The sequence below is a fragment of the Bombina bombina genome, chromosome 2 (genome assembly GCF_027579735.1).
Source record: "Bombina bombina isolate aBomBom1 chromosome 2, aBomBom1.pri, whole genome shotgun sequence".
In the NCBI taxonomy this organism is placed as follows: domain Eukaryota; kingdom Metazoa; phylum Chordata; class Amphibia; order Anura; family Bombinatoridae; genus Bombina; species Bombina bombina.
The window spans coordinates 568,750,058-568,775,850 of NC_069500.1; the positions used below are offsets into that span (position 1 = coordinate 568,750,058).

Genomic DNA, 25,793 nt, shown 5'->3' on the forward strand with positions numbered 1-25,793 from the left:
AGATTGAATATACTTTAATCTTTTGAAAACAAAATATGTATGTCAAAGTGGATTTAAGAAAATGAGAATATAAGTTTCCCATTAGAGTTTTTTTAAAAGGGTATTTTAAAATTAGAGTGGTTTATTTTGTTTAAAAGTAAATGTTCTTGTGCCAAAATGAACAAAAATATGTTTTGTTATGATTGTGGAGAATATCACTGTTCTGCCAAAGTTCTAAGGGAATTGTCATTATAATCTAGCAAATTTATATCTGAGCATCTATCCCACTGAGCAGCTATGCACAAACATTCACTTCCTGTTAGTTCATAAGGTAAAACACTTGGGACAAGATTACATATACGGCGCAGGCGTAATTTCACCTCGCACATCGGGGTATCCAATAAAGCCCGCCGGCAGTTCATAAAGTGCCGTAAATCGGATAAACTAACGATGTCCACAAATGAGCGTAAATACAAATTTCTGGAGTCGCCAGTGACTTACGGCACTTTAGAAACTGCCAGCATCTAAGAAAAGTAAAAAAAAAAATATCAAATCTCCCGTAAAAGTCTAACACGCCTCCCAAAAATAAGCCCCTATATCTGCCATCAAACCCACATCGGAACTAATAAAAGTATTAACCCCTAAACCGATAACCCCAACATCGCAATTAAACTTTTTAAGCTTATTTAAACTATTAACCCCTATATCCGCCATAAAACCCACACAGCAAGTAATAACTAAACTATTAACCCCTAAATCCGCCAACCCCAACATCGCAAACTACCTATTAAAGTATTAACCCCAAAACTGCCAAAGCCCACAACACAAATAAATACTTAAATTACTAAGCCCCCTAACCTAACACCCCCTAACCTAATACCCCCTAAATGAACCCAAATTACCTAAATTACAAAATACTAAAGTTACTAAATATTAAAATAAAAAACCTAACACTACTTTAAAGATAAAAAAAAATAAGTATACATTAAAGGGACAGTCAAAATTAAAATTCTGGTGTAGACTGTCCTTTTAAGCTAAAATTACATAAAATAAAAAAAATCGAAGATTACAGAAAATAAAAAACAAAATGATCAAATTTTAAAAAAATTATACCTAACCCCTATGAAAATAAAAAAGGCCCCACAAAATAAAAACACCCCCTACTCTAAGAATAAACTACCAGTAGCCCTTAGACAGTCTTTTTGCAGGGCATTGCCCCAAGATAAACAGCTCTTTTACATTAAAAATACACAAAGTCCCCCCTAACAGTAAAACCCCCATCCACCAAACCCCCCAAAATAAAAAAAAACCTAACACTAAAAAACCTAAACTACCCATTGCCCTGAAAAAGGGCATTTGTTGGACATTGCCCTTAAAAGGGTATTTAGCTCTTTTACAAAATGCCCATCCTAATCTAAATTAAAAAAAAAAAATCCCCCAGGTTGATACTCACCATTCCTGAAGTCCGGCGGAGAAGGTCCTGTCCCATGCGGTGAAGTCTTCTTCCAAGCAGCGACCTCTTCTTTCTTCTTCCAGGAACAATCCGTCATGGAGCGGAGGGCTGAGCTGAAGACTGATGAGTGCGGAGCAGAAGAACAGTGACCCTGGAACTGAAGACTGGTGACCTCGGAGCCATGGAGCGTGGAGGATCCTCTTTGTACGATCGCCACCGTACACTGGATAGTGAATTCAAGGGACGCGATTAAAAATGACATCCCTTGAATTCCTATTGGCTGATTTGATTCTTCAAATTCAAATCAGCCAATAGGATGAGAGCTACTCAAATCATATTGGCTGTTCAAATCATCCAATAGGATGAGAGCTACTGAAATTCTATTGGCTGATTTGAATAGCCAATAGAATTTCAAAACTTTATTTCATTATTCAGTTAGCACATAAAATTTTAACAAATTAGATAATAGAAGTTAAATGGAAAGCTGTTTAAAATTATATATGAAAAATGAAAGTTTTTGTAATTTTGACTTTACTGTCACTTTTAGCCTTTTAAGAAAAAAAATTAAATATTTTTTGAGTTTTGGAGGTTAGCATCCTTTTAAGGCAAATATTTAAATAACTGAGGTTTTCTGTTAATGCAGGTTGTTAGTTTCCTATTATTTTACTTTATTTTTATAAATTGCAAGATAACAATACACTTTAAATAACTGAGGTTTTCTGTTAATGCAGGTTGTTAGTTTCCTATTATTTTACTTTATTTTTATAAATTGCAAGATAACAATACACTTTAAATAACTGAGGTTTTCTGTTAATGCAGGTTGTTAGTTTCCTATTATTTTACTTTATTTTTATAAATTGCAAGATAACAATACACTTTAAATAACTGAGGTTTTCTGTTAATGCAGGTTGTTAGTTTCCTATTATTTTACTTTATTTTTATAAATTGCAAGATAACAATACACTATTTCATTATAAATAAATATATTCATATCAAACACTTTTTTTGTTTCCTTTTAGGTTAATTGGAGACAAGTATTCTGGGGAATTGGTCTGCAGGTTATTTTGGGACTCTTTATTTTAAGGACCAAGGCAGGATTTGATGCATTTGATTGGCTTGGTATCCAAGTTCAGGTATTATCCTTTATGTGTTGCTGTGTAATTTAAAGGAGCATTAAACACTAAATATATTTTATTAGCATTTTATTGAGGTTATTCCCCACCTCCCTCTTGTCATGGGTGGCGCCATTTTTAAATCCATCTTTCACTGCATTCCTTTGCTGACGTGTGTTTAAACATGTGCAGTAACTCTCCTTCAGATACCTGCAGTTTAATCTAGGTTCCAAACATGTGGCACCCATAATTAGAGGAAGGTTTCTGAATTGTAGTGTTTAAATAATGTACATTTAAGTAGTATGTGTATTACATAAGCAAATGTCCATGTCTGGTCTGCAACATTTATTGACATAAGAGTATTTAAAGTGACATTCCAATCACTGTTTTTATGTTTTATATTGTACTCCAGCCTCTTTGGGGGAGTGAAACCACAATTTATAGGAAAAGCAGGCACATTAAAAGTGCACTGAAAAGTTGTTTTAAAAATTATGCATAATTAATTATTTTATAGAAAAAAAATTAAGTTTAATGTACTTTTAATATGTCTTATTCTGCACTGTCTACTAAATGGTACCAATTGTGTACAGTGACTAGAAACTAGTAAATGTTTTTTATTTGTAATTCATTGTGCTTAGTTAGTGATCAAGGGTATAGCCCACATATCAACCAATAACAATTGGTTCTGCATTCTACAGAATGCACTACAGCCTCTTGGAAGAGGGGTGGGAATACTACAATGAACAGTGTTAAATGACAGGTAAAGAACACTATGGGGTCAATTTATTATTGTGCAGATGGCAGTGGCGTATATAGGTTTTGTGTATATATAGCCTTACAGCAAAGTAAGGGGGCGCTAGTGATAATATAGATAGTGATATTAATCTATATACTCTTTAAAAAATGCAAATTGGTAAATGTGTATACAATACAAATAAAAAAATAAAACAATAAAACAAAATAAAAGAAAAATGAAATAAAATCCTCTCAAATGAGGGAAGTCCAAATATAATTACAAAATCAAGGCAAAAATAAGTCCTTTTCAAAACCAAGTGGAAAAGCCCTGTGATGGCTGCCTCCTCCTCGCCGACTGGTCCGGGTATAACTATGAGGAATAGAAGAAAATAGAGGGGCGCCTCATGTGTAGGATCAACAGATATAAAAATCAGTAATAACAGTAGTAGAGCCAAATGGGTACTCACACACTTCACAAGCACACCAATGTGCCGGTAGTAGCAGGCTGCAGATTCAAATAGGTGTGGCAGCTCACCTCTCAGGTAGTACTGTGATGCTGGAGATGGAAAAGGAGACACCGAAAAAAAGCACTACATGTGCAGACTGTTAAAAATATAACAAACAATATTTTCAGTGGTACAGATGGTTATTCACATACTCTATGAGCACACTTATGTGCTGGTAGAAACAAGCTGCAAATTTTAGGCAGGTGTAGCAGCTCACGCCAGATCAGATTTCTTAATGCTGTAATCAAATTGCTCCAATAGGTAACACAAAGTCCCAAAAAGGTAGAGAGACTCTTATGTATCATCAGGGCAGTAGGTAGGTAAAGATATCCACTCAAAGGCGTATTTCCAGTAAAATACAAATATTTATTAAAAACAAAAGTTAAAAAACACAACAGAAAAATTGCTGTGTTAGGTGGATAAAAAAGGGGTTAACAGTGACCCCAATACTGCAACGCGTTTCTCGGTTTTGCACCGTTTCATTAGGCATAAAATTGTTCTTCTGCTGCTTCATAAATCGACCCCTATGGGTTAGTGGCGGACACTGCAAGGGCCAGTCACGGACACCTATCCCTGGTGGGGTGTTAGAAAAAAGACAGCACTGAAAAGTGCCTTTACATTGCATTCTATGGGAACTGTGTATATACACATAATAACACATAAATATATATGCACTGTATATAGTGATATACATATATATTTAACGTTTGCTGTCATCACTGCGCTATTTACCCCCTTCACTGGGCGAGGTTCTCATGCCGTGTCTCACGACATGAGAACGAGGCTCCCATTGGAGCCTATGGAAGCACGCTCTTGTGAGCACAATGCTTCCTATCAATGCAAACACAAGCTCTCGTTTGCATTGCAATCAACTTGTAATAACAGTCCACATTAGCATGTGCTTGTATTACTCCGTGGAGCGATAATATCACTTTGACAAAAGCAATATTTAGAGCTCCACTTGTAATCTGGCCCTAAATAAATAATTAAACTACATTGCAAATGTTTTTTTTTAATTATCCATAATTAAAGATTTTAGGGGGGGACAACATTTTGAGTTTAAAAGCTAAAGACAGAATAAAACTTTCATGATTCAGGCAGAGCATGCAAATTTAACAAACGTTCCATTATCATATTGTGCCCAGCCTTTTAATATGCACACTTTGAGAGGTACCAGATCCTTCTGAGCATGCGCAAGAGTTCACAGTGTTGGTCATTATCTGATGGCTGTCACATGATACAGGGGACCGGCAAATGGAAGAAAATTTTGAAATTTGTTGGAAAAATATCTGATACACACAAATATTTTTTTCTAGACACAACTCGAGGCTCCAGCACATTGGATAATAATAGTATTACAAGCAGCACACTCACCCATCTTCATGGCACAGTTAGTGACCCTGCTAACGGCACACACTTATTACAAGCAGGCTGGGCTGTGAGTGACTATGGGATCCAGGAGTGTCAGTGACATGCTGCCAGCCATAGAACTAGCCCGAGCCTCCACTGGGTACCCTCCCTGCTCTATTTACCCAGCAGTGTCTGCTTGTTCCCTGGCTGCTGCAGTGGCGCCCTCGCAGATAATTAGAAAATGAAAATCTGACATCACATATCAAGAGTTTTTAGCATGTAGTAAATCACTTACTGAGTCTGAGTCAGTGGCACGCCGCACTAATGAATTGATTTCCATTTTTCTTCTGAACTGAACCTGAACGGGCGCATCCTCACTCACTGTGCTGTCACAGTCACAGACTGTCCACCAAGAAAATTGACGGACGGAGAGTGAGTCCACAGTTAAAGTTATTTAGCGCCAGTGAGTCTCTGCCCACACTCACCAAGAAACCAGGAAATAGCAGGCGCAGCACTAAGACCTCGTCATCATCACAACACTTGCACAGTGCGCGTGGCGCGCCAAAATTATGTTAGAAGCCACATGATTGGGTAAGGTCGGACGGTCGGACCCAATAGAAAATATAAAATGTAAATGTTAAAATGTATGTCAACAATACAGCTCAGGGGGTGGGGGGGGGGGGCAATGCGGAACAGGACAGGCACTCTCCCCGCCCCGGGACAGCGGAACAGCATTCAGAAAGTGTAAAATAAAAATTTAAAAAAAACATAGTTACAGTGTTGCCGCTCCAATATTGCGCCCCCCTGCTTGGGCGCTCTAAGGCGGCTGCCTTGCTTGCCTGTATGCAAGCGCCGGCCCTGTATCTCATTTCAAAATAAGAATTATTGCATTTTTTTAATACATTTTTCTATTGAGGTATATCAAAACAAAACAATACATTTCGCATGTGGGGAATGATACAAACATCAAACAAAATAAAGCAAACATTTACATAATTGTTTATATCCACATTGTACAGCTTTAATAGGTCTATTTTGAAATTGGTATTGTGGAGTCTCATCCTTTATTGTCAATCACATTGCCGAAGTATAATGAAACCTCAATTAGTTTTATTTTTAGTCTCTTCAAATATATGACTCCATTGTGTTTCTGTTAGGGCGATACCCAATTAATATTCCCATTTTACTATATACGATGTGTTTTTGATGGGAATGGAGCCTTTTAAGACTTTGTAAACTATAGAGATATGAGATCTGGCTATTGAGGGGGTTGTGCATAGAACTTCAAAGGGGGTAAGGGGTCTAGTAAGATCTCACTTAAAGGGGTTATTGAGTATAGCATGTCTTGCTTGTAGGTAAGGGAACCAGAGGTGGAAGGGGGGTCAGAGTAATTGGGATAGTTCCATTTGGGATTGGATTAGGCTCTTGTTTAGTATCATATGTATCAGAATATTTGTAGGTAAACCTGCGATAATCGGTGCCTGTATGATGCTAGGTTGTAATAGGAGAGGGTTATTTAGGAGAGGGGTGAGGGAGGATGGCTGGCTCAAGATCGACTTATCAGAGAGCAAAATTTTGTCCCACGTTCGTAAAGTAGCTGCTACATAGTAGTTTGTACTAGCTTCTGGGGATCTGAATTTGGGTGGAATCCAACATAAGTCTCCAAGGTTAATTCCATCAATAAGGAAGGATTCTAATTGTACCCAGGGTTTATTAGGGTGGGAATATTTGCATGCAGTAATTCTTGCTAAGTGGGCCGATTTATAATAATATATTAGATTTGGAGCACCCAAACCACCGTGCTCCCTGCATGTATTCTTAGTAACTCTAGTTCTTTTTTGTGCCCAAATGAATGACTCAAATATTTTTTGCTGTTTCATTAGATATTTGAGGGGTATATCTAGTGGGAGGACCTTAAATAGATACAGAAATTTAGGGAGAAGATTAATTTTTATTCCGTTAAGACGCCCCATCCAAGAGAGACGACCTTGTTTATGCCATGCTTCTAGGGAGTTATGGATTATTTTTTTTTGAAGGGGGACGTAATTTAATTCAAATAAGTCAGATTGGTTAGGGGATATGTTGATGCCTAGATAGTGTATTTTGCTTGTCATCTAGAAAGTAGTATGTGTTGTGAGATATTGGGATTAATCCATAGTAATATTTAAGGGCATTAACATTGATTTCCCCATGTTAATAGAAAAGTTTGAAACACATTAATAGCCTTCAAGTTCTTTAAGGAGGGCAGGTAGAGAAGAAGTTGGTGAGCGAAGCGTAAATATAATGTCATCTGCGTAAAGCAGGAATTTTTTATCGGCTAGCCCAAAGGAAATACCTTGTATTTGATTATTAATTCTAACCCGCGTCGCCAATACCTCCACCACTAATGCAAATAATAAGGGAGAGTGGGGGCATCACTGACGTGTTCCATTCCATATGGGGATCATTTGAGATAGAGTATTGTTAGCATTAATTTTAGCAGTCGGGTTATTATAAAGTGCTTTGACAAGGGTGATTAGTGTGTTTGAAAATCCAAACTCTGACAGAGTGGCCCAGAGGAAGTCCCAGTCCACCCTGTCGAAGGCCTTTTCAGTGTCTGTGGAAAGTAGGATTAGGGGAGTATTTGCAGTGTTGGCAGATAATAGAGTTTGCAGTATGCGAATAGTATTATCTTTGGCTTCTCTACCAGGGATGAAGCCTACTTGATCAGTGTGAATCAAAGTGGGGAGAAGTTTGTTTATTCTTGTAACCAGCATTTTAGCATAAAGCTTAATATCAATATTTATCAGGGATATTGGGCGATAGTTAAAGACCTATTCTGTAGATTTACCTGGTTTTGGGATGACGGATATTGTGGCTTCAAGCTGGGACTGAGATAAGTGGCAATCTTGGTCAAGGGAATGATACAGTTTAAGAAGAGGCGGGCTTAGATGGAATTTAAACAGATGGTAGAATTTAGGGGTGAACCCATCTGGGCCTGGAGCTTTACCTTCAGGGAGATTCTTAATAGCTATAAGGATCTCTTGTAGTGAAAACTGAGAGTCCAAGTCATCTCAGCTTTCTTTCGATATGTTGGGGAGTTGGACTTGTGAAAGGTAGTTATTAATTAAATTAAGTTTGGTGTCTGAATTTAAAGTCGGGAGGTTATACAATGAGGAGTAGTGTTTAACAAACTGATTAACAATATCAGTATTAGTAATGTATGAAGATCCAGAGGAATCTATAATTTCAGGTATAAAAGTTTTGTATCTCTTTTTTTTTTAGGGATCTAGCCATTAGGCGTCCTGCTTTTTTACTTTCAATAAAAAATCTTGATTTTATAGTAAGTGCGCTCATGTGTGCATTTTTAACCAGGTATTGATTGAGGGCTTCTCTTGCTTGTTATGATTTTAGTAAGAGTTGCTGGGATTGAGGGTTTTGTTTTAATGCTTTTTCACTAGTTTGTAAATCTTAGGTTAGCAACAAGAATTGTGCCGCTCTTTGTTTACGTTGTTTGTGTTATGACTCAATATCACCCCCCCCTTAGGTAGTATTTATATGCCTCCCAGTTATTAGATGCCAAAGTAGTTATAGGGTCATTAAAAGTAAAGAATTCAGACGTTTTTTCAGCTATGTCTGTGGTTATTAATGGATCAGAGAAGATTTGATCATTAAGTTTCCAAAACTGTTAATATTGAGATTTGGAAGACCATGCAAAGGTAGTATTGACCATGCTGTGATCAAACCATGTAGTGTGATATAGTCTGGAGTCTATTAAAGAGGTGAGTGAGTTTTGATCACAGAAAATGTAGTCGAGGCAGGTGTAGGAGCGTTGTGGGTTGGAAAAGAATGCATAATCTTTTGTAGCTGGATGGGTTTTTCTCCAGGTGTCAAATAAGGGTATTGTTCATATTGCTTGGCAGTTTGCTTTTATTTGGTTATTGCGAATATAAGATTTGCCTGTGGATGTGTCTAGTGCCGGGCAGATAGACAGGTTAAAATCTCCACCTAAAAGTATTGGGCGTTTTAAATTGTCTAAAAGTTGATTAAATACTTTACAGAAAAAAGGGGGGGAGGGACGATGTAGTGCATATATATCTACCGTAATAGAGCCCCACTGGGATCAGTACTCTACCCATTTTATCATGAAATTTTTTTAAGAGCTCTAATGATGTTCCCTTTCTAAAGGAAATACACACCCTGTTATGTTTCGTCAGGCCAGAGTTTAGGAAGTGTTAGTCATAATAGTACTGAGATAATGTAGGTTCACTACTTTTTTTTAAATGAGTTTCTTGGATCATAATGACATCTAACTGTTTTTTATAAAAATCATGAAATGCTATTGAACGTTTTTGCAGAGATAGGAAGCCTTTCACGTTATGTGTAGCGACTCTCAAATGGTTGACTAGAAAATGATGAGCCATGTATATTTGGTTGTAACTATATGTAATAGATGTGTTCAGATGTAATAATCAAATTTACAATTGCTGTAACTGAAATATATCCTGTACTTAAATGAGACTATGAAAGAGTAAAGAAATAGAGAAGAAGGATTGAGGGAAAAGGTTAGAAAAAGGGAGGGTGTAGGGAATAGGGAAGATGGGTAATACCTAACAGACCTAAGCCTGGTAAGTGAGTGTGGATTTAGAAAGAAGAGAAGAGAGGAAACAAAAAAGAGTACAATAGGGGAAGGAACAGCCCAACAGAGCCCACTCCTACAGGCATGATAAGAAATGGTTAGCTAACAGAGATCTACGCCCACAGAAGGAATATAAGAGTATTCAATAAAAAATAAAAAATAAATTCTCAACATATTAACAGTTTAAGTCTAAACAGGTTAAACTAGAACAAATAATAACCTTTCTATAACAATGAATACGGGCCAATAATAATACGCCCTGTTAATTCCAGAAGTCAAAACTAAAGTTAAGCATTAGTTCGTATATGTGTAGAATTACAGTACGTGATTTTAGTGCAACTTCACATTAAGCAATAAATTCACACAACCTTATCAAAGTAGATCTAAACAGAGTCGACCAGTACAATATAGCTATTCTAAAACATTAGGTAAGGACTGATAGTAAGACATAGTAGTTCCAGAGTTTAAGACTAGAGTCAAAACTATAGTTCATATTTTTAAAAAGTCAGTGTAATTGGATTCAATACAGCTTCCAGGTGTGATCGCTAAAGGCTCCATACTCACAAATTATGAAGACCACGGCTAATGTCTCAGCTGTTCAAGAAATATCTAGGGGGATAACGGGATCAACGCATTGTTTCTTCTTGGTCTGTTTACTGGCGATTTCAGACCACAATCTTATTTGTGGTTTAGGTTGTAGAATTGTGTCTTTTGTTAAGGGGACATTCGATGCTTCTGGGAAAGGAATGTCTAGTTGTTTGCAAAAGTTATGGACCTTAGCTGGATTTGTACATTCATAGCGTTTCCCATTTTTAGTAATTTGTATAGAGATGGGGAAGCCCCATCTATAAGGGATCTTCAGGGAATGCAGGTGTGTAGTGAAGAAGGCATAATCTTTTCTCAGTTGGAGTGTCCTTGCAGAAAGATCTTGAAATATTTGAATTTTTGAACTCATGTAAGAGAAGGTAGGCTGTTTCCATGCTAGCTGGAATATTTTTTCCCTGTCTCTATAGCTTTGAAAGCAGGCAACAATGTCTCTAGGAGGTTGATTGTCACTTAGTTTAGGACGTAGGGAATGATGGGCTCTTTCAAGAGGTATTACCTCTATCACACGCTGGTTAGCAATAGCTAATGGTTGAAATAAATTTTGAAAGTGTTCAGGAATATCTTCACCTTTCACTGATTCAGGTACTCCTCGAATATGAAGATTGTTCCTTCTTGCTCTATTCTCAATGTCATCTAATTTATTTTCCATATCAGTGATCCGTACTTGTTGTGTCTCTATGGAATGAGCCATGTCGGACATTTCTTTAACTAGTTCTTCTCTGTCATCTTCCAAAGTTTCTACACGAAAACCCAGTTCATTTATATCTTTTTTAAATTCTGTGCATTCATTCTTAATGCAAGATTTGACTTGATTTATGAGGACTTCCATGGCTTTTAGAGTTACAGGTCCATTGTCAGCATTTTTTACTGAGCTAGGTGAAGCTCTTGGTGCTTGAGAGATATCCGGATTGTCTGACAGGGATTCCTCCTCGCTATATACTTGAGGAGTGTCTGTCTTTTTGTCCATATTCTTAAAGAAGGTGTTCACTGTATTAGTAGTGTTACTGGGTTTTAATTTTTTTGTCAGCTTTAGAGTTTCTACGTAATGACATCTTGAGGTCTTAATGCTCCCATTAAGAGTGCCTGGGAGAAGACTCCATTCCCACCATCACACAAGCCAATTAGTTTTTTTTTTTTTTTTTTATACTATTAGGTATTGTGTATTGACCTGTTATTAAACAAGAATTATCTTAATGGGGGAAAGGGTCATGATGGCTAATTTCCGCTACATAGGGGAAAGGGCTAGAGCTATAAAATAAAACAAGAAACCTGTATTAATCAACTATATTGGTGCGTACTACTGAAGCGTCACAAAACCGAGTATTAAGTGATATAATTTTGTCACCGAGATTCATCTTCACTAGTTTTATTAAAAAAGAAAAAGACATACTACATGTCATTTTTAAAGGGGGAATAGAGGATAGAGGGGAAAGAAACAAGGAAGAAGCGGAGTAAGAGGGAGTAGGAAGAAGAGGGAAAAAAGGGGGGAGGGGCTGTGTCGTTTCTTTGGTGTATGTCCCCATCATGATACTTAGATCTAACTTTATTATTGAATGTTTAACCAGTCAGTCCAGCTCTCCCAATAATTATCAATCTTATCTTGTTCTTTAGCTACATAGATTTCCATTTTTGTGAAGTAGTTCACTAGGTGACAGACCCCATTGAAGCTAGGGGGATCAGACTGCTTCCAAACTCTTGCAATACAGAGCTTGACATCAGCTAGAATATAAATTAATAAACTCCTAGATTGTTCTGAAGTTGTATCATCAAATATGTGTAATAGGGCTAATTGAGGAGATATTAGTATATCTATATTCATGGATCCTAAAAGCATCATGACATTGCACCAAAGCGGTACCAACCTTGGACACGACCACCAAATGTGCAAAATGGAGCCTCACTTCCCACAAGTCCTCCAGCCTTGTGAGGAAACCGAATCAGAGATTCTAGTCATTCTCAAAGGGGTCCAATGCCATTTCAAAATCACTTTCATATATGTTTCAAACACTGTCACACAATGTAAAGTTTTTTTAGTTATGGTTATTGCCTTGCTCAGCTCTTGTTCCGAGATGTTTATGCCTAGTTCTTGGCTCCAGGCTCTTACCTGCCAGGGGAGCCTTTGTGAGTGAACTCTCACCAAGGCATCATAGTGAAATAGTCTTATTTTGCTTCTTCCCGTATTCCAATTCACTTCCCATTTAGTTACCTCTCTTAAAGATTGTTTTGGAAAGCCCCATGATTTGCTCAGACTTAATATTCTGAAGCTTTCAAAGCGAAACCATAAAGGAGTCACCCCTGAATTTGTGGTTAATTGGGTTGTAGTAGATAGAATTTCATTAATGTATAGGTCTGAGACTTGGACTTTACCCAAAGTCTTCCAGTAATTTATATGAATGTTTGGGAAATCCCACATGAGGCTGTGCTGCGTAGTTCGGCCTTCACCAGCAGTCTCGCAGCCTTGCTTCCCCTTTAAAGTGTGACGTGGATCGGGTTTTATTCTTGTTCCCAACAGTATCCTCAGATATCTGAAGGGGGAACTCACAGTGCGTATGTCGCTTCCGTTCCACCAAATTGTCGGGTTCCCGACTCAGTAGGCCCCAAGGACGGACCAGGTCCGTTGCGGTAAAATGCTGTGATTCTCAAACCGGAGGTCCGGTTGTTGGCTGTAAACAGCTAATTGGTCTTCTGGCAGTGATTGCCTTGTAGAAAAGACTGCACAAAATACGTAATTTAAGGTAAAATTTAATATACTAACACAGAGCTCTTGACAGACACCTCCATTCAGTTAGCTGGCTCCCTCCGCCCCCAATTATTGCATTGTCTTAATATGCCCATGTTGATTATGCAATTCTACTATATTGAATGGTCATTAAATGACCCTTTAACTAGAAAAATGACTTTAATTTTTATTTAAAGGGATAGTAAACAAGTTGAGATGTCAATATAAAATTCGTAACTGTGCATAGTAAAATAACTTTGTGATATAGTTTCATTATTTGCTTTGCACTCTTTTTATGTAATTTAACTCTGAAAATTGTGGATTGTCTAATTCTCAGAATGCACACAGCAGACTTCTCAAGGCAACTGCAAAAAAAGGACTTTATACTAACAGTATGACCATGGCTAGCCTTCTTGTCTGCAGGCTAAATCCTGAATGAACTAATCCAAATAAGCCAAGTGGGGGGGGCAGTTTGGCTATTGCAACAAGAAAGTTGTAAATTGGCTTTTAAAATGCTTAGACTTGACTGATCTGTTATTCTATATCAGAAATGTTTTGTACAGGTCTACCTTGCTCATACAGCGGATTAGGGACCTGAGCCACGCTGTAAAGTACAAACTGTCTTAAAGTGAAATAAGGCAGTTTAAGCTTTCTTTTCACTTGCCAGTGTGTTTAAAAACATGTTTGAACTAACATATATTAGGTGTGCAATAGCGATAAGTTTAGTTTAACACTAGCACAGTACAGTACAGTATTCAATTAGTATGTTATAAAAACTATACATCACCTGTAAAATAGTAGTAAAATTTGCCAGACTACGACACTGAGATACGTGGTGCACTGCAATGCTGTAAGCAGACCGAACAGCCCATAGCAAAATGGTGCCAGTCGCCTTTCTCACAATCTCAAGATGAGTACAGTTCTGTTTCAATTTTCTTGGATTTTGAACTTCAGCTCCATATTAGCGCTGTATTAGTGAAGCGCTGTAAAGCGTGAAATACCTGTAATTACAAGGTGTTTAACATCGTGGTGTACAAAAGGATAAATGCACCTTTATGGATAACTGACTGGCATTAGAGATGCCACCCTTCTTGGAAAAATAACTTGCTATGCAAATGAGCAAAAATGTGCATAAATAATTACACTCTACAGCTCAGAAACTAAAGTTGATTGGACTTATTTTAAATGAGCAATTGTTAAGATAAGGTTCTGCAAGCTAGGAAGTTTCACACTAACATGACCTTTAATGATATATTTATTATCTATCTGCTGGCCAAATTGTAAGCCCATACATCAAATGCATTACTCAGCAAAACATCAAATGGAATAACCCTGTACAATCAAAATCCATGGAAAAAGGAGCAAAAATAAATAATAATATATATTTGTGTGTTATGTCAGAAATCTTTTGCAAACATATTTACATGTCCCGAAGTTCCTTTTTTTGTTCTAAACAATGTTGTCTGTCATTTCTCTGTGTTTATTTATACCACTATATGTATATATTGTAAATTTATTATTATTCTGAGCAGGAATAATTTTGAATATAATGTAATCAGAGTATCATATGTATTTATTTTAAATCTATGGATAATTTAAAGGGATAGGAAAGTAAACATTTAAGTTGCACTAATGGGAGCTATCTGCTAATTGGTGCACATTTGTCTCTTGTGATTGGCTAAATAGATGTGTTCAGCTAGCTGCCAGTAGTGCAATGCTGTTCCTTCAGCAAAGGATAACAAGAGAATGAAGCAAATTAGATAATAGAAGTAAATTTGAAAGTGGTTTAAAATTGTATGTTCTATCCAAATCATAAAATAATATTTTGGGGTTTCCTGTCCCTTTAAGATCTGAGCCAGGTTTCTCTCTGCATCTGTCTAACCCCTCCGCATTGCAATCTATTTTTAAAAAAACACCCCTTCACAGGTGTTATAAAATGGGCTGGCATATAAGATGACATTTCTTACTGAAAAAGAAATTCAAGAGAAGGAAGAAATACACTGAAAATAGCATGACAGTAAAGAGGTGATTTTAATATCTGCTGTATCTGAATCATGACAGTTTAAAGTTAGGTGGGCTATCCATTTGAGCTATCAGCTTAAGATTCTATTGAATCAAACATCAATTCGAATTTTAAAATCCTTGTCTAAAATATTACACTGTGTGTCCTAATGTAAGCATCAATGTTTATCTTTAATACTAATTTCACATATACATACTTTCAATGTATAATACACAATGTAACAAATGGCACTTACAAGTTCTGATGAGTGAGTGATCATTGACACAAGTATCGAGCAATTTGATTCGTTAGTGATAGTTTATAATGTATATTTAAATCAGATTGGCTGATGTCATAAATCATGTGATTATGCATATTCCAATCAAAAGTGGTGGGAAAATTCACTAGTGTGTGGGTTATTGCATCATAATTGGTGCAAAAAGTGTTGCGTCAAATATGGCGCGAAGTGGAGAGTGTGACTTGTATTACATGGCTAAAAAATTATGCACATAGATTTTTTTTTTTAAAAAAAAGGAAGTTAGCTATATTATGTTGTATATTTATTTCATTTTTATCTCTATATCTATTAGTGCAACAAGTTTGGGGCAAAACTTTGCACCAAATATGTAGAAATAATATTGTCCCCTTGATTTGTAATGAGAGACAAAGTTGTAGCATAATCCATCAGTAGTAATGTATTCATTTTTATCCCTATTGTTTGATTTAGAAAGGGTATACAATTTTAATAAAGTTTCTAATTTACTTTTATTATGTAATATACTTCATTCTCTTGCAGCTTCGAACACAAGCTTTCTGTGCTTTCAGACTCCTATTGAGCTCTATGCATCCGCGACCTGAAGGGTGGCGGATTAAAAACCAGGTACGCTGAGTCGGAAAAGACGCAAGCGTAACTGTAGAAATTTTGATAACTTCGTGAGAGCTTCAAATAGTGTCGAATAAGAGGGCAAATGAACATGAATCTGCTCAAATTCCGGGGGGGTTTCAACTCGCATTGATGTACGTCGGATTGAGATTGCGGGATCGTATGTATTTCAACATTTGTCGATCTTGACGCTTTGATAACTACAGTGGATCAATCTTGCGACAATTATGACGCGGAATTCCAGCGTATTTTCAGTTGACGTTTTGATAAATATCCCCCAATGAGTCAATAAGTGTACTCTATACATAAATACTGATTAAAAGTAAATACATACATATGAAAAATTATTAAGAATATAAAACACACATATGCCCACATATACTATAAATATACATATATGTCAATTTACAAAATATGTAAATATACACACGTATACACCTTCAACAATGCCCCCTATAAAATTCAATGTCCCTTATAGCTAGAAGAGTGTCAATGTGTCCCCATATAAGCTGCTAAACACAAGAACCCCACAAAAGTGGAATATACTTTTCCTAATCATAAACAAAAATAGGAAAGAAGAAAGTAGGGGCTGTGAAAGTGCTAAATGTGGTTACACAATAACACTAAGGGAAGGGCAAAAACAACCATAAAGTAAGATAAGAAAAAGACACAATTACACTTACAAACACCAAATGTGTTATAAAATGTACTATAAAATATACTTTAAAAGAATAATAGAATAATAGAATACTATTAAAACAGAGTTATGAAACAAGCAATTTACATAAGGTAAAATAAAAAGTGCAGCAATGCATTCCTGGATCCTAGATTAACATCAGGTGAGCCAATGACAAGTGATATATCTGTGCAGCCACCAATCAGCAACAAGCTCCCAGTAGTGCATTGCTGCTATGGAGCCTACAGTTATACTTTTCAACAAAAGTTATCAAAGATAGAGAACAAAGTAAATTAGATAAGGTAAATTGGAAAGTTGTTCAATATTGTATGCTCTTTTTGAATCATGAACTACAAATTTCGGGTTTTATGTCCCTTTAAGTATGTTAAATATAAAAATATGTCTCTTAAATGTAAAATTTAAAATGTTATTTTTAGCATTTTGTAATGTCTTTATGTAGGCTCTGCTTTAGCAGATAAGCAGATTGCACACGTAGTTGCACAATTTATATCTTTATTTATTAAATATAGTTTTGATTGTTGTACACATGAATTCATCATTAGTAATCAAAACTTGATTAATCATATTGTAAGCACAGTGAGAAAACAATTGTGTGCCATTGTTAGACTTTAAATACAAATTTTTAGTTACCAGTTGTATAATTAGGTAATATAGTGATTGTGAAAACTGTTAAAAATGACACAGACACTAGCAGATTGGCACAAAGTATAAATGAAGCCTCATTTGACCTGTTCCTCCCTAAGTTAATTGCTGATTGCGTAAAATGAATTATTTAATGGTATGTCATTTTATAGACTATACATTTCTTCATTATTAATCTGACTAATAAAACTATGATGAAATTACCAGCACAAGACAATCTAGTTATGCGTGGTACTTGTCTTTTCATGCTGGAGACCAATGAAACTTTACCTTTGTTTTTATAGTTATGTCTGATGTATATTATAGATGTGTGTGTAAGTATGTGTGTGTTTGTGTATGAGTGCACGTGTGTGTATATGTGTATATGTGTGTGTGTGTGTGTGTATATGTGTGTATGCGTCTGCATGTGTGTGTGTATGTATATGTATGTGTGTGTGTATCTGTGTGCTCGTGTGTGTATGTGTGCATTTGTGTTTATGTGTGTGTGCTCGTGTGCGTATGTGTGCATTTGTGCTCATGTGTGTATGTGTGTATGTGTGCATTTGTGTTCATGTGTGTGTGCTTGTGTGTGTATGTGTGCATTTGTGCTCATGTGTGTATGTGTGCATTTGTGTTCATGTGTGTGTGCTCGTGTGTGTATGTGTGCATTTGTGCTCATTTGTGTATGTGTGCATTTGTGTTTGTGTGTGTGTTTGTGTTTATGTGTCTGGGCGCATGTGTTTGTGTGTGTATGTATGCATGTGTGTGTGTGTGTGTGTGTGTTTATGTATGAGTGTGTGTGTGTATGTATGCATGTGTGTGTGTGTGTTTATGTATGCGTATGTGTGTGTTGCAAAAGAGATACAAACTCAAAATCACAATTTTTTGCATAACATTTGTTTTGTGCAAATACTATGCAACCATTAGTGTAAAACCTTGTGTAAAAATGGAATATTAATTATTTTTTTTATAATTTAAATGAGGCAGGCAGTACTGTAGTGTAAGGTGTTCTAACCTCGGGCAAGCTGAAGGGATTCTGATTTGGGAGTGTGTGTGGCAACATAGATGCAAGTTGTAGGGAGGGACTGGATTATCTTATATAAAGGGTACAACTCAGGGTGAAGACCTCGCTCTTTTTTTTGTAGAATGTTTCCCACCCTCCCTTCCTTGATTAGGTAGCTGCAAAGTCTGGGACAGCTCCCCCTTAGAATGTTTTAGTTATTTCCTATATGGACAGGTCTAGTCATCCCAGTTTTTACAATAACCTATATTTTCGTATGCATGTGTTTTTCTATTAGGGTCATAAGTATTTTGAGTGTTTTGAGAAAAGTTTGCCACCTTTTAGTTTGTAAGAAAAAAACTGTAAGATCTGTAGTATGAAATTACACTGGGTTTAGAGAGACAATTTCATTAACGCCCATGTTCAGCCCATTTTAACAAAAAACAACAATTACGCTTTGTATTTTGTACTTATAAGTACAAATTTCGAAGTGATTTTTGCACATCCAGTGTACTTAAATTACGATTTACGCTGTGCAGATTTAATATGATTTATCCCTGTGTAATTTACATACAAATTTTAAGTTTTTGATAAAATACGATATTTGGTGAATAATTTTGTTACGATTTTTTGATGCACATTAACAATACATTTTTTTCCTTCATATTTTTGTGTGAATGGTTCAATTATTCGTTTTTTTAAGATATTTAAAATACAAATTTTATTGTGCACTTTTGTTATGTATGCATCTCCTCCCCATACAAAAATGCTGTATACGCCCCTTGGCGAGACACCCTGTTTTGTACCAGGGAAATAGAAATACTGGCGAGCATTCTATAATAATCTGGCAGCCCACAAACCTTTAGATCACCGGGCCCTATGTGCTTATTGAATTTAGCCCCTATTTTGTGAAATTGCCTCAAGCACTCTTTAAAGACTCTACTGCTCAGGGATGCATACAATATGCACTAACCTTTTCTAACATCAGTTCCTCGCCTCCTTTGTTATTCCCTTGAACACCATTAGCATGTCGAGCCCAGCTGTTTTTGTATCATCTTCATGTGAGACGATTTACAGCAGTGCAACTCATGACAGGGCCCTCTAACAACACGTTCTCTATAAATGTTACCTGCATATCCTAATTATGTTTAAAGCGCTGCAGAATATGTTGGCGCTCTACAAACAACTGATAATAATAATGAAAATAATAATTTAATAGAAGGGGAATGTTGGGTGGGTGAGGTTGGGTTGTGTTTCAGGTTGAGTTTTCCATCAAAAGAGTACAACGGGTATAAGTAACCCTATGGCACAATGTCCTTTTTGAAGAATGTTTACTAACCCATAAATTGTCTATGGCCTAGTTTACATATTTAAGTTATTTTTCTTTTTTCATTTTTTAATTTTAATCTGTATACATTTCAAATAAAAGAGGGGGGAAGGGCCCATAGATATATTTTACTTTTATCAAATAACAATAAACAAGATATAATTTATTGGGAGAATAACCTTGACTCTTGTTTGCTACTTATAAGAAGAGTTTGTGTAAAAGCCACAAAACACGAGCAAATAACTAAGCAACACATTCTCTATTATTGATCAACAATAATTTCTTAAGACTGTGCAATTATTTACTAAGAGGTGACATATTACATCTTCTAGAGCTGAACTATATCTTCTATTTAACTACTAACCAGTCAATACACAATATAATCCGAGGCTAGAAAATAATGCTCAGCTTGTTTTATGATTTGGATGCATCATTTCCTGAATAAGCAATGAGTACAAGATACAACACCAGTTTAGCAACGATGGGGTATAACTATGCAGCTGTATTACAAACAGTAAATGTATATACATATAAAATATCATTTCTTTGAAATATATACTGAATATTGTCTAATAAACGTGCAGAAACAAATATGCTTCTTTTTGAGGACTTTCAAAAGTTTTTTTTATTATATCTGAAAAATGTATTTTAAAATGCATACTTTTTTTGTGCTTGATATTGAAGTTCTTGTTCTGGTTAAAAAACAGTATTTTGTTTTTAAGATTGAGGTTCTTCTCCTCGTCCAGTAATAAAAAGGTGTCCTTAACAGCCAATAAGCAATCAGTCCCTAGAGATAAGTCATGTGCACACACACACATGCATTTCCTGCTAGCATTTCCTGCTAGCTTCAAAATGACAACTGCTAATATTAACTTCATCTTTTTGTTCATGCACAAAATAATTTTTAACATGTTAAAGGGACAGCAGACAACTTGTAATTACAAGACAGTTTTAGTTGTGTTGCTATATAATAACATATCATCCAAGCACTTAAAGGGATACTAACCCCTCATTTTTTCTTTCATGATTCAGATAGAGCATGCAATTTTAAGCAACTTTCTAATTTACTCCTATTATCAATTTTTCTTTGTTTTCATGTTATCTTGATTTGAAAAAGCAGTAATAAAAGGTTAGGAACCGGCCCATTTTTTAGTTCAGCACCTTGGTAGAGCTGCTGATTGGTTTGCTACATTTAGCCACAAATCAGTAAGTGTTACCCATGTGCTGAACAAAAAATGGTCTGGCTCTAAAGCTTACAGTACTACTCTTTCAAATCTAGATAGCATGAGAACAAAGAAAAATTGATAATAGGAGTAAATTAGAAAGGTGCTTAAAATCGCATGCTCTATCTGAATCACAAAATAAAAAAAATGGGTTTAGTATCCCTTTAACATTGTTTTGAATACATTAACGTACTTTTTACTGCAATTATTTTAATAGCCAAACTAGATTTACCATTTGCCTCATTTGGAAGAGCCAATCTGGGATTTATCACACAGGCAAGGCTAGTCATTGTCATAAAGTTAGTATAGAGTGCATTGTTGTCCAGTAGGCAACATAGGTAGGGATCAGGGGGTGTCAGGTGGGAGGATAATTCCTAAACTAGAGCATATATTAACCTTGAAAGCTAACTGACTAATTCCTTCACTGACGGGAAGTTCAGAAATGTGGGGCGCAGCTGCAATTAACAGCCTTCTAATTGCCAAAAGCGAATAGCAAAGCCATGCATATCTACTGTTTATGAAGATTGGGATCCCAGAGCAATGTTTACAATCATTTGTCTGCAGTAATTGGGTGTAAATTATTTTAGTGAGAACCCCAAAGTTTGTGAAAAATGTAAGATTTATTTTAAAAAGATTGTATTTGGCGGCCAAATAGTAGCATCAGAGATACCAAATTGGGTCTAGATCTATACCTTGGATGGTCTACTTTAATTAATTAATAAATAGAGAATGTTGAGAGAGAGAAACTGATAGAGAGAAAGAGGGAATAATTGAAAAGAGAGGTGAAAATGTGAGAGAGAAGAGAGTGTGAAGGTAAGATAAGAAACAGTGGAAAGAGAATAAAGAAAATGGTTATAGATGGGAGAGAGAAGACAAGGTGGATTGAGAAGAGGGAGATACAAAGAGGAGAGATAGCAGGGAAAAAGGAAAGTGAGAAAGAGGAGAACAAGAAAAGACAGAATAGAGCCTAGAGGAGAAAATGCAGAGAGTGGAAAGAAAAAAATAAAAGGAAAAGCAAGAGATTGGGAGAACAAAGGAGAAAGGAGTGGGAAAGAGAAGGGAGAGAAAAATGAGGAGATTTAAGCAAGAGGAGAGAGATTGAAAAGAGAGAAGAAAGAGAAGCAGGGGAATTAGTAAGAGAAAGGAAAGAGAAAAAAGTTAGTGAGAGAGTTATGAGAAAAAGTTAGAGAGACAAAGGAGGGAGACAAGAGGGAAAGACGGGAGTGAGAGAGAAAAGAGTAAGCAAAGAAGTGCATGAGATGGGAGAGTATGTGAGAAGGGACAGAGGAGAGAGAATATAAGTCATGTTAAAGGGACACTGAACCCAAACGTTTTCTTTCGTTATTCAGTTAGAGCATGCAATTTTAAGCAACTTTCTAATTTACTTTATCAATTTTTCTTCGTTCTCTTGCTATCTTTATTTGAAAAAGAAGGCATCTAAGCTTTTTTTTTGTTCAGACTCTGGACAACACTTTTTTATTGGTGGATGAATGTATCCACCAATCAGCAAGGACAACCCAGGTTGTTCACCAAAAATGGTCCGGCATCTAAACTTACATTCTTGCATTTCAAATAAGGATACCAAGAGAATGAAGAAAATGTAATAATAGGAGTAAATTAGAAAGTTGCTTAAAATGTCATGCCCTATCTGAATCACGAAAGAAAAAAATTGGGTTCAGTGTCCCTTTAATATCAGGTAATAACTGATATTAAAGGGACACTGAACCCAATTTTTTATTACCTCTGGTTGCAGGGGTTAAAATGCTTAATATGTCTCCTCCCTTTCCCTTTTACATGTTCTTTGTTTTAATGAGTGTAAATTTAAGTGGAAAACTTTTATATGGAACCTGAGAAGGCAGAACCCAATCAGGTGGTGCTGGATGCAAAATATTTTTTAGTTACAACAAAACAGAAAAAGGAAAGAGCATCCCTTAGCACTCAAAATAAAAAGATCAGCAACGTATAAGTCATATCTATGTCTCTACCCCAATATATGGTTTGACTAGTTAAAGCCTAACTTTTATTAGAAATGAAGATAAAAAGAGATTGATAGACAGTTGAGATACACTATTAAAAGAAATTAAAAATAATTTGCAAATCCGATCCTAATGCCTGTACGCACTATCAAATAAATATCAATGCATACAAAAAATGTCTCTATATAAAGACAAGTACTTAACGGGTAATTATCCAAATTGAACTGGGTCACACAAAACAAAAGATCCCTAACTACAGACTATCAATGACTTTTAGATCTCCATAAGGGAGCATAAGGGATTGGCCATCTACTGATCTCACGTGTAACTCCAGAGCAGTTATTTAAAATGCTGGGTAGTTCCATACTAGTTTATTACTGACCTGAAGTCAACTTAATGCTGAGATTCCAAGGAACAATTAAAATATGGCCTCGGAAGCAAACTGATTCCGCAAGGGATGCATATATTAAGGTAGAGACCTAGGGGGGACGCTCTTTCCTTTTTCTGTTTTGTTGCAACATGCTTATTGTTGCCTGTGTCTCCTCTGCCTTCTACTTATGCTCAAGATGACAGCACTGCACAGGGGCAGGCAGAAGATGAAGGGAACAGTGGAGTCTGCACTTGACAGAACTTGCAGTTGTGTAAGAGGCTGTGAGGGTTAGAATATCCAGCTTTGCCAGGAGACAGTTGATGGGCAGTGCCACTATACTACCAAAAAATAACATTCCAGTGGTAGAAAAAGAAAGCAAAATAAGCAATTTTTCTTTGCCCCTCTGCGAGGCTCCATCATGAGTGAGGCCTTAGGCGGTTGGCCTGGTAATCTTCACCTATATAGTATTATTATAATATCCATGCACTTATTATTATTATCAGCAGATTCCGCAGAGCTAGTTATAATAAATGTTCTCAGAGCGCCTCAGAACTATATTTTTGCTTGTTTGAAAAAGCTACCTTATGTTCAATATGGTGGGTTGGTTAGGCCTTAGACACTGTAGAAATCAAGTCCTTCAGCATCTATGTAATGCAATGTTTGTCCTGCATTGCAATGAAAAATGTTATCATTATGGGATATTTACTTAATTTTAGTCCAAAGATACACTAGCTTAAAGGGCCATGATACCCAAATGTTGAAACACTTTAAAGTGATGCAGCATAGCTGTTAAAAGCTGACTAGAAAATATCACCTGGACATCTCTATGTAAAAAAGAAAGATATTTTACTTCAAAATGTCCTAAGTATTCAAACCCCATTGCAAAGGACTTTAAGCACCAAATCAGTATGTCTGTCCCTTGACAGGCAAGGGAGTGAGCTTTGTGCACACTCAGGTTATTTCCCTATTCAGTTTAAGGAAGTTTACTATGAAATCTCATGAGAGTTAAGTGAAATCTCATGAGATCACAGTAAAAGAGTTCATGACCTCAGCACTGTTGATGTTGATTGGTTGCAGTTCATTTCTTCATTTTTTATTTTTTTTTACCTGCAGCTGGACAACAGCTGAAGTATAACTTTTTACATCGCACTTACTCTGCTCAGCTGAGGAAATTGTGAGGTAAAATATCTTCCTTTTTTGCATAGAGATGCTCAGGGGATATTTTCCTGTCAGCTTTTTACAGTAATACTGCATCAGTTTCAAGTGATTTAGCATATGAGTATTATGTCCCTTTAATAAGATAATTATGTACCTTAATTAAATGGTGCAGGTTTTGTTAAGGAACTGTGAAATTGTGCAGACAGCTGTTACATTATTATGACACTTTTTATGTCACGTAAAACACAACCATTTGTAACGTCATGTTCTGTACATTATGGTTACTTATTGCAGGAATAAGATTAGGATGTTTTCAGAATTTTTAGTTTTTCTTTTTATGAAAACCTTTGTCAAAGCAAGAGTAATCCTTTAGCAGTTAACCTTCAAAAGCTCAAAGTTTGTACCAATAGGTAATAAGTAACTGTTAGTACAAACAGCTTGTATATTGTTTTGCTTTCATGCTAGGCTGGTATCCAATCACTGAAGTGAAGTTTAGCTTTGATGTGCAGATGGTATAAGTGCATTAGTGGTAGCAGTGAGGAAGGAGTATATCATTGTGAATCTGATACAAAGTTATAATTGCACTCGGCTCATTGAGATACACATGTATACTGTATGAACTCCCTTGAGTTATTGCTTCTCAGTAGATGCCAGGGGTAGTTTTGCCATTATAAAAGCTCAGCTAAGACATACTACCTTATAGCAGACAGGTGTCTACTGGAATTAAGCATCCTCCCTATATTCTATAGGCACTTTTTAAAAATCGGACTTACTCTAGAAATGTCATTAAAACAGCATGCCAGTTAAGTTACCATAAAGGGACACTAAACCCAAAATGTTTTTTTCATGATTCAGGTAGAGAATATAATTTTCTGAGAATTATCTACTGATTTAACAAGCTATATAAAGCTACAATAGGTTTATCTGCGCAGGATATCATCTTCCTTTTTCCGCCTAATGATGTACTCAATATTAATACTATAAATAGTTTAAACACAATTATATTAGCAGTTAGATACTGTATACTTGAAAATTGGAAAGCCAGACATTTACCAGGGCTAGCAATAGTCTTCAAAACAATTCAAGATCAAATTGTGTTTGAATCATATCATCTCTACGATGTCAAGGAGAAGAAAATTAGGAAGTTTTTTTGGAGATGGTCTCCCGTTATTTTATCCTACTCAAGGGCTCCGCAAAAAAATAATTCTTGCTCCCTTTTTGTCATCAGTGAGCTTCGCAGAGTTGACTTTATTAAACGTTTTTCCCCATAGCTGGATTGAGCAGCCTGTAGGGGAGCGTAAGGGGGGATAGCCGCGGCAGGGGGGTGGGGAGTTTGGAGGAAGGAGAATTATCCCGTCTTTGTTTTTTTTTTTTATTTATTTTAGGCCGGGAGGTGACATAGTTCGATTGTAATTTTGCTTTAAAGTATAAGTTTATTTTGGGAGCTGTGACTCTTAT

General features: G+C 36.1%; 1 protein-coding gene across 1 annotated transcript in view; it reads left to right on the forward strand.

Annotated features, from left to right (window-relative positions):
- The window catches only part of SLC28A3 (solute carrier family 28 member 3), a 194,008-nt gene that overhangs the window by 64,195 nt on the left and 104,020 nt on the right, over nt 1-25,793 (forward strand). The window contains exon 7 of the mRNA XM_053700598.1: nt 2,452-2,565. Within this exon, the coding sequence (XP_053556573.1) occupies nt 2,452-2,565 (114 nt within the window). The remainder of the gene's footprint in view (nt 1-2,451; nt 2,566-25,793) is intronic.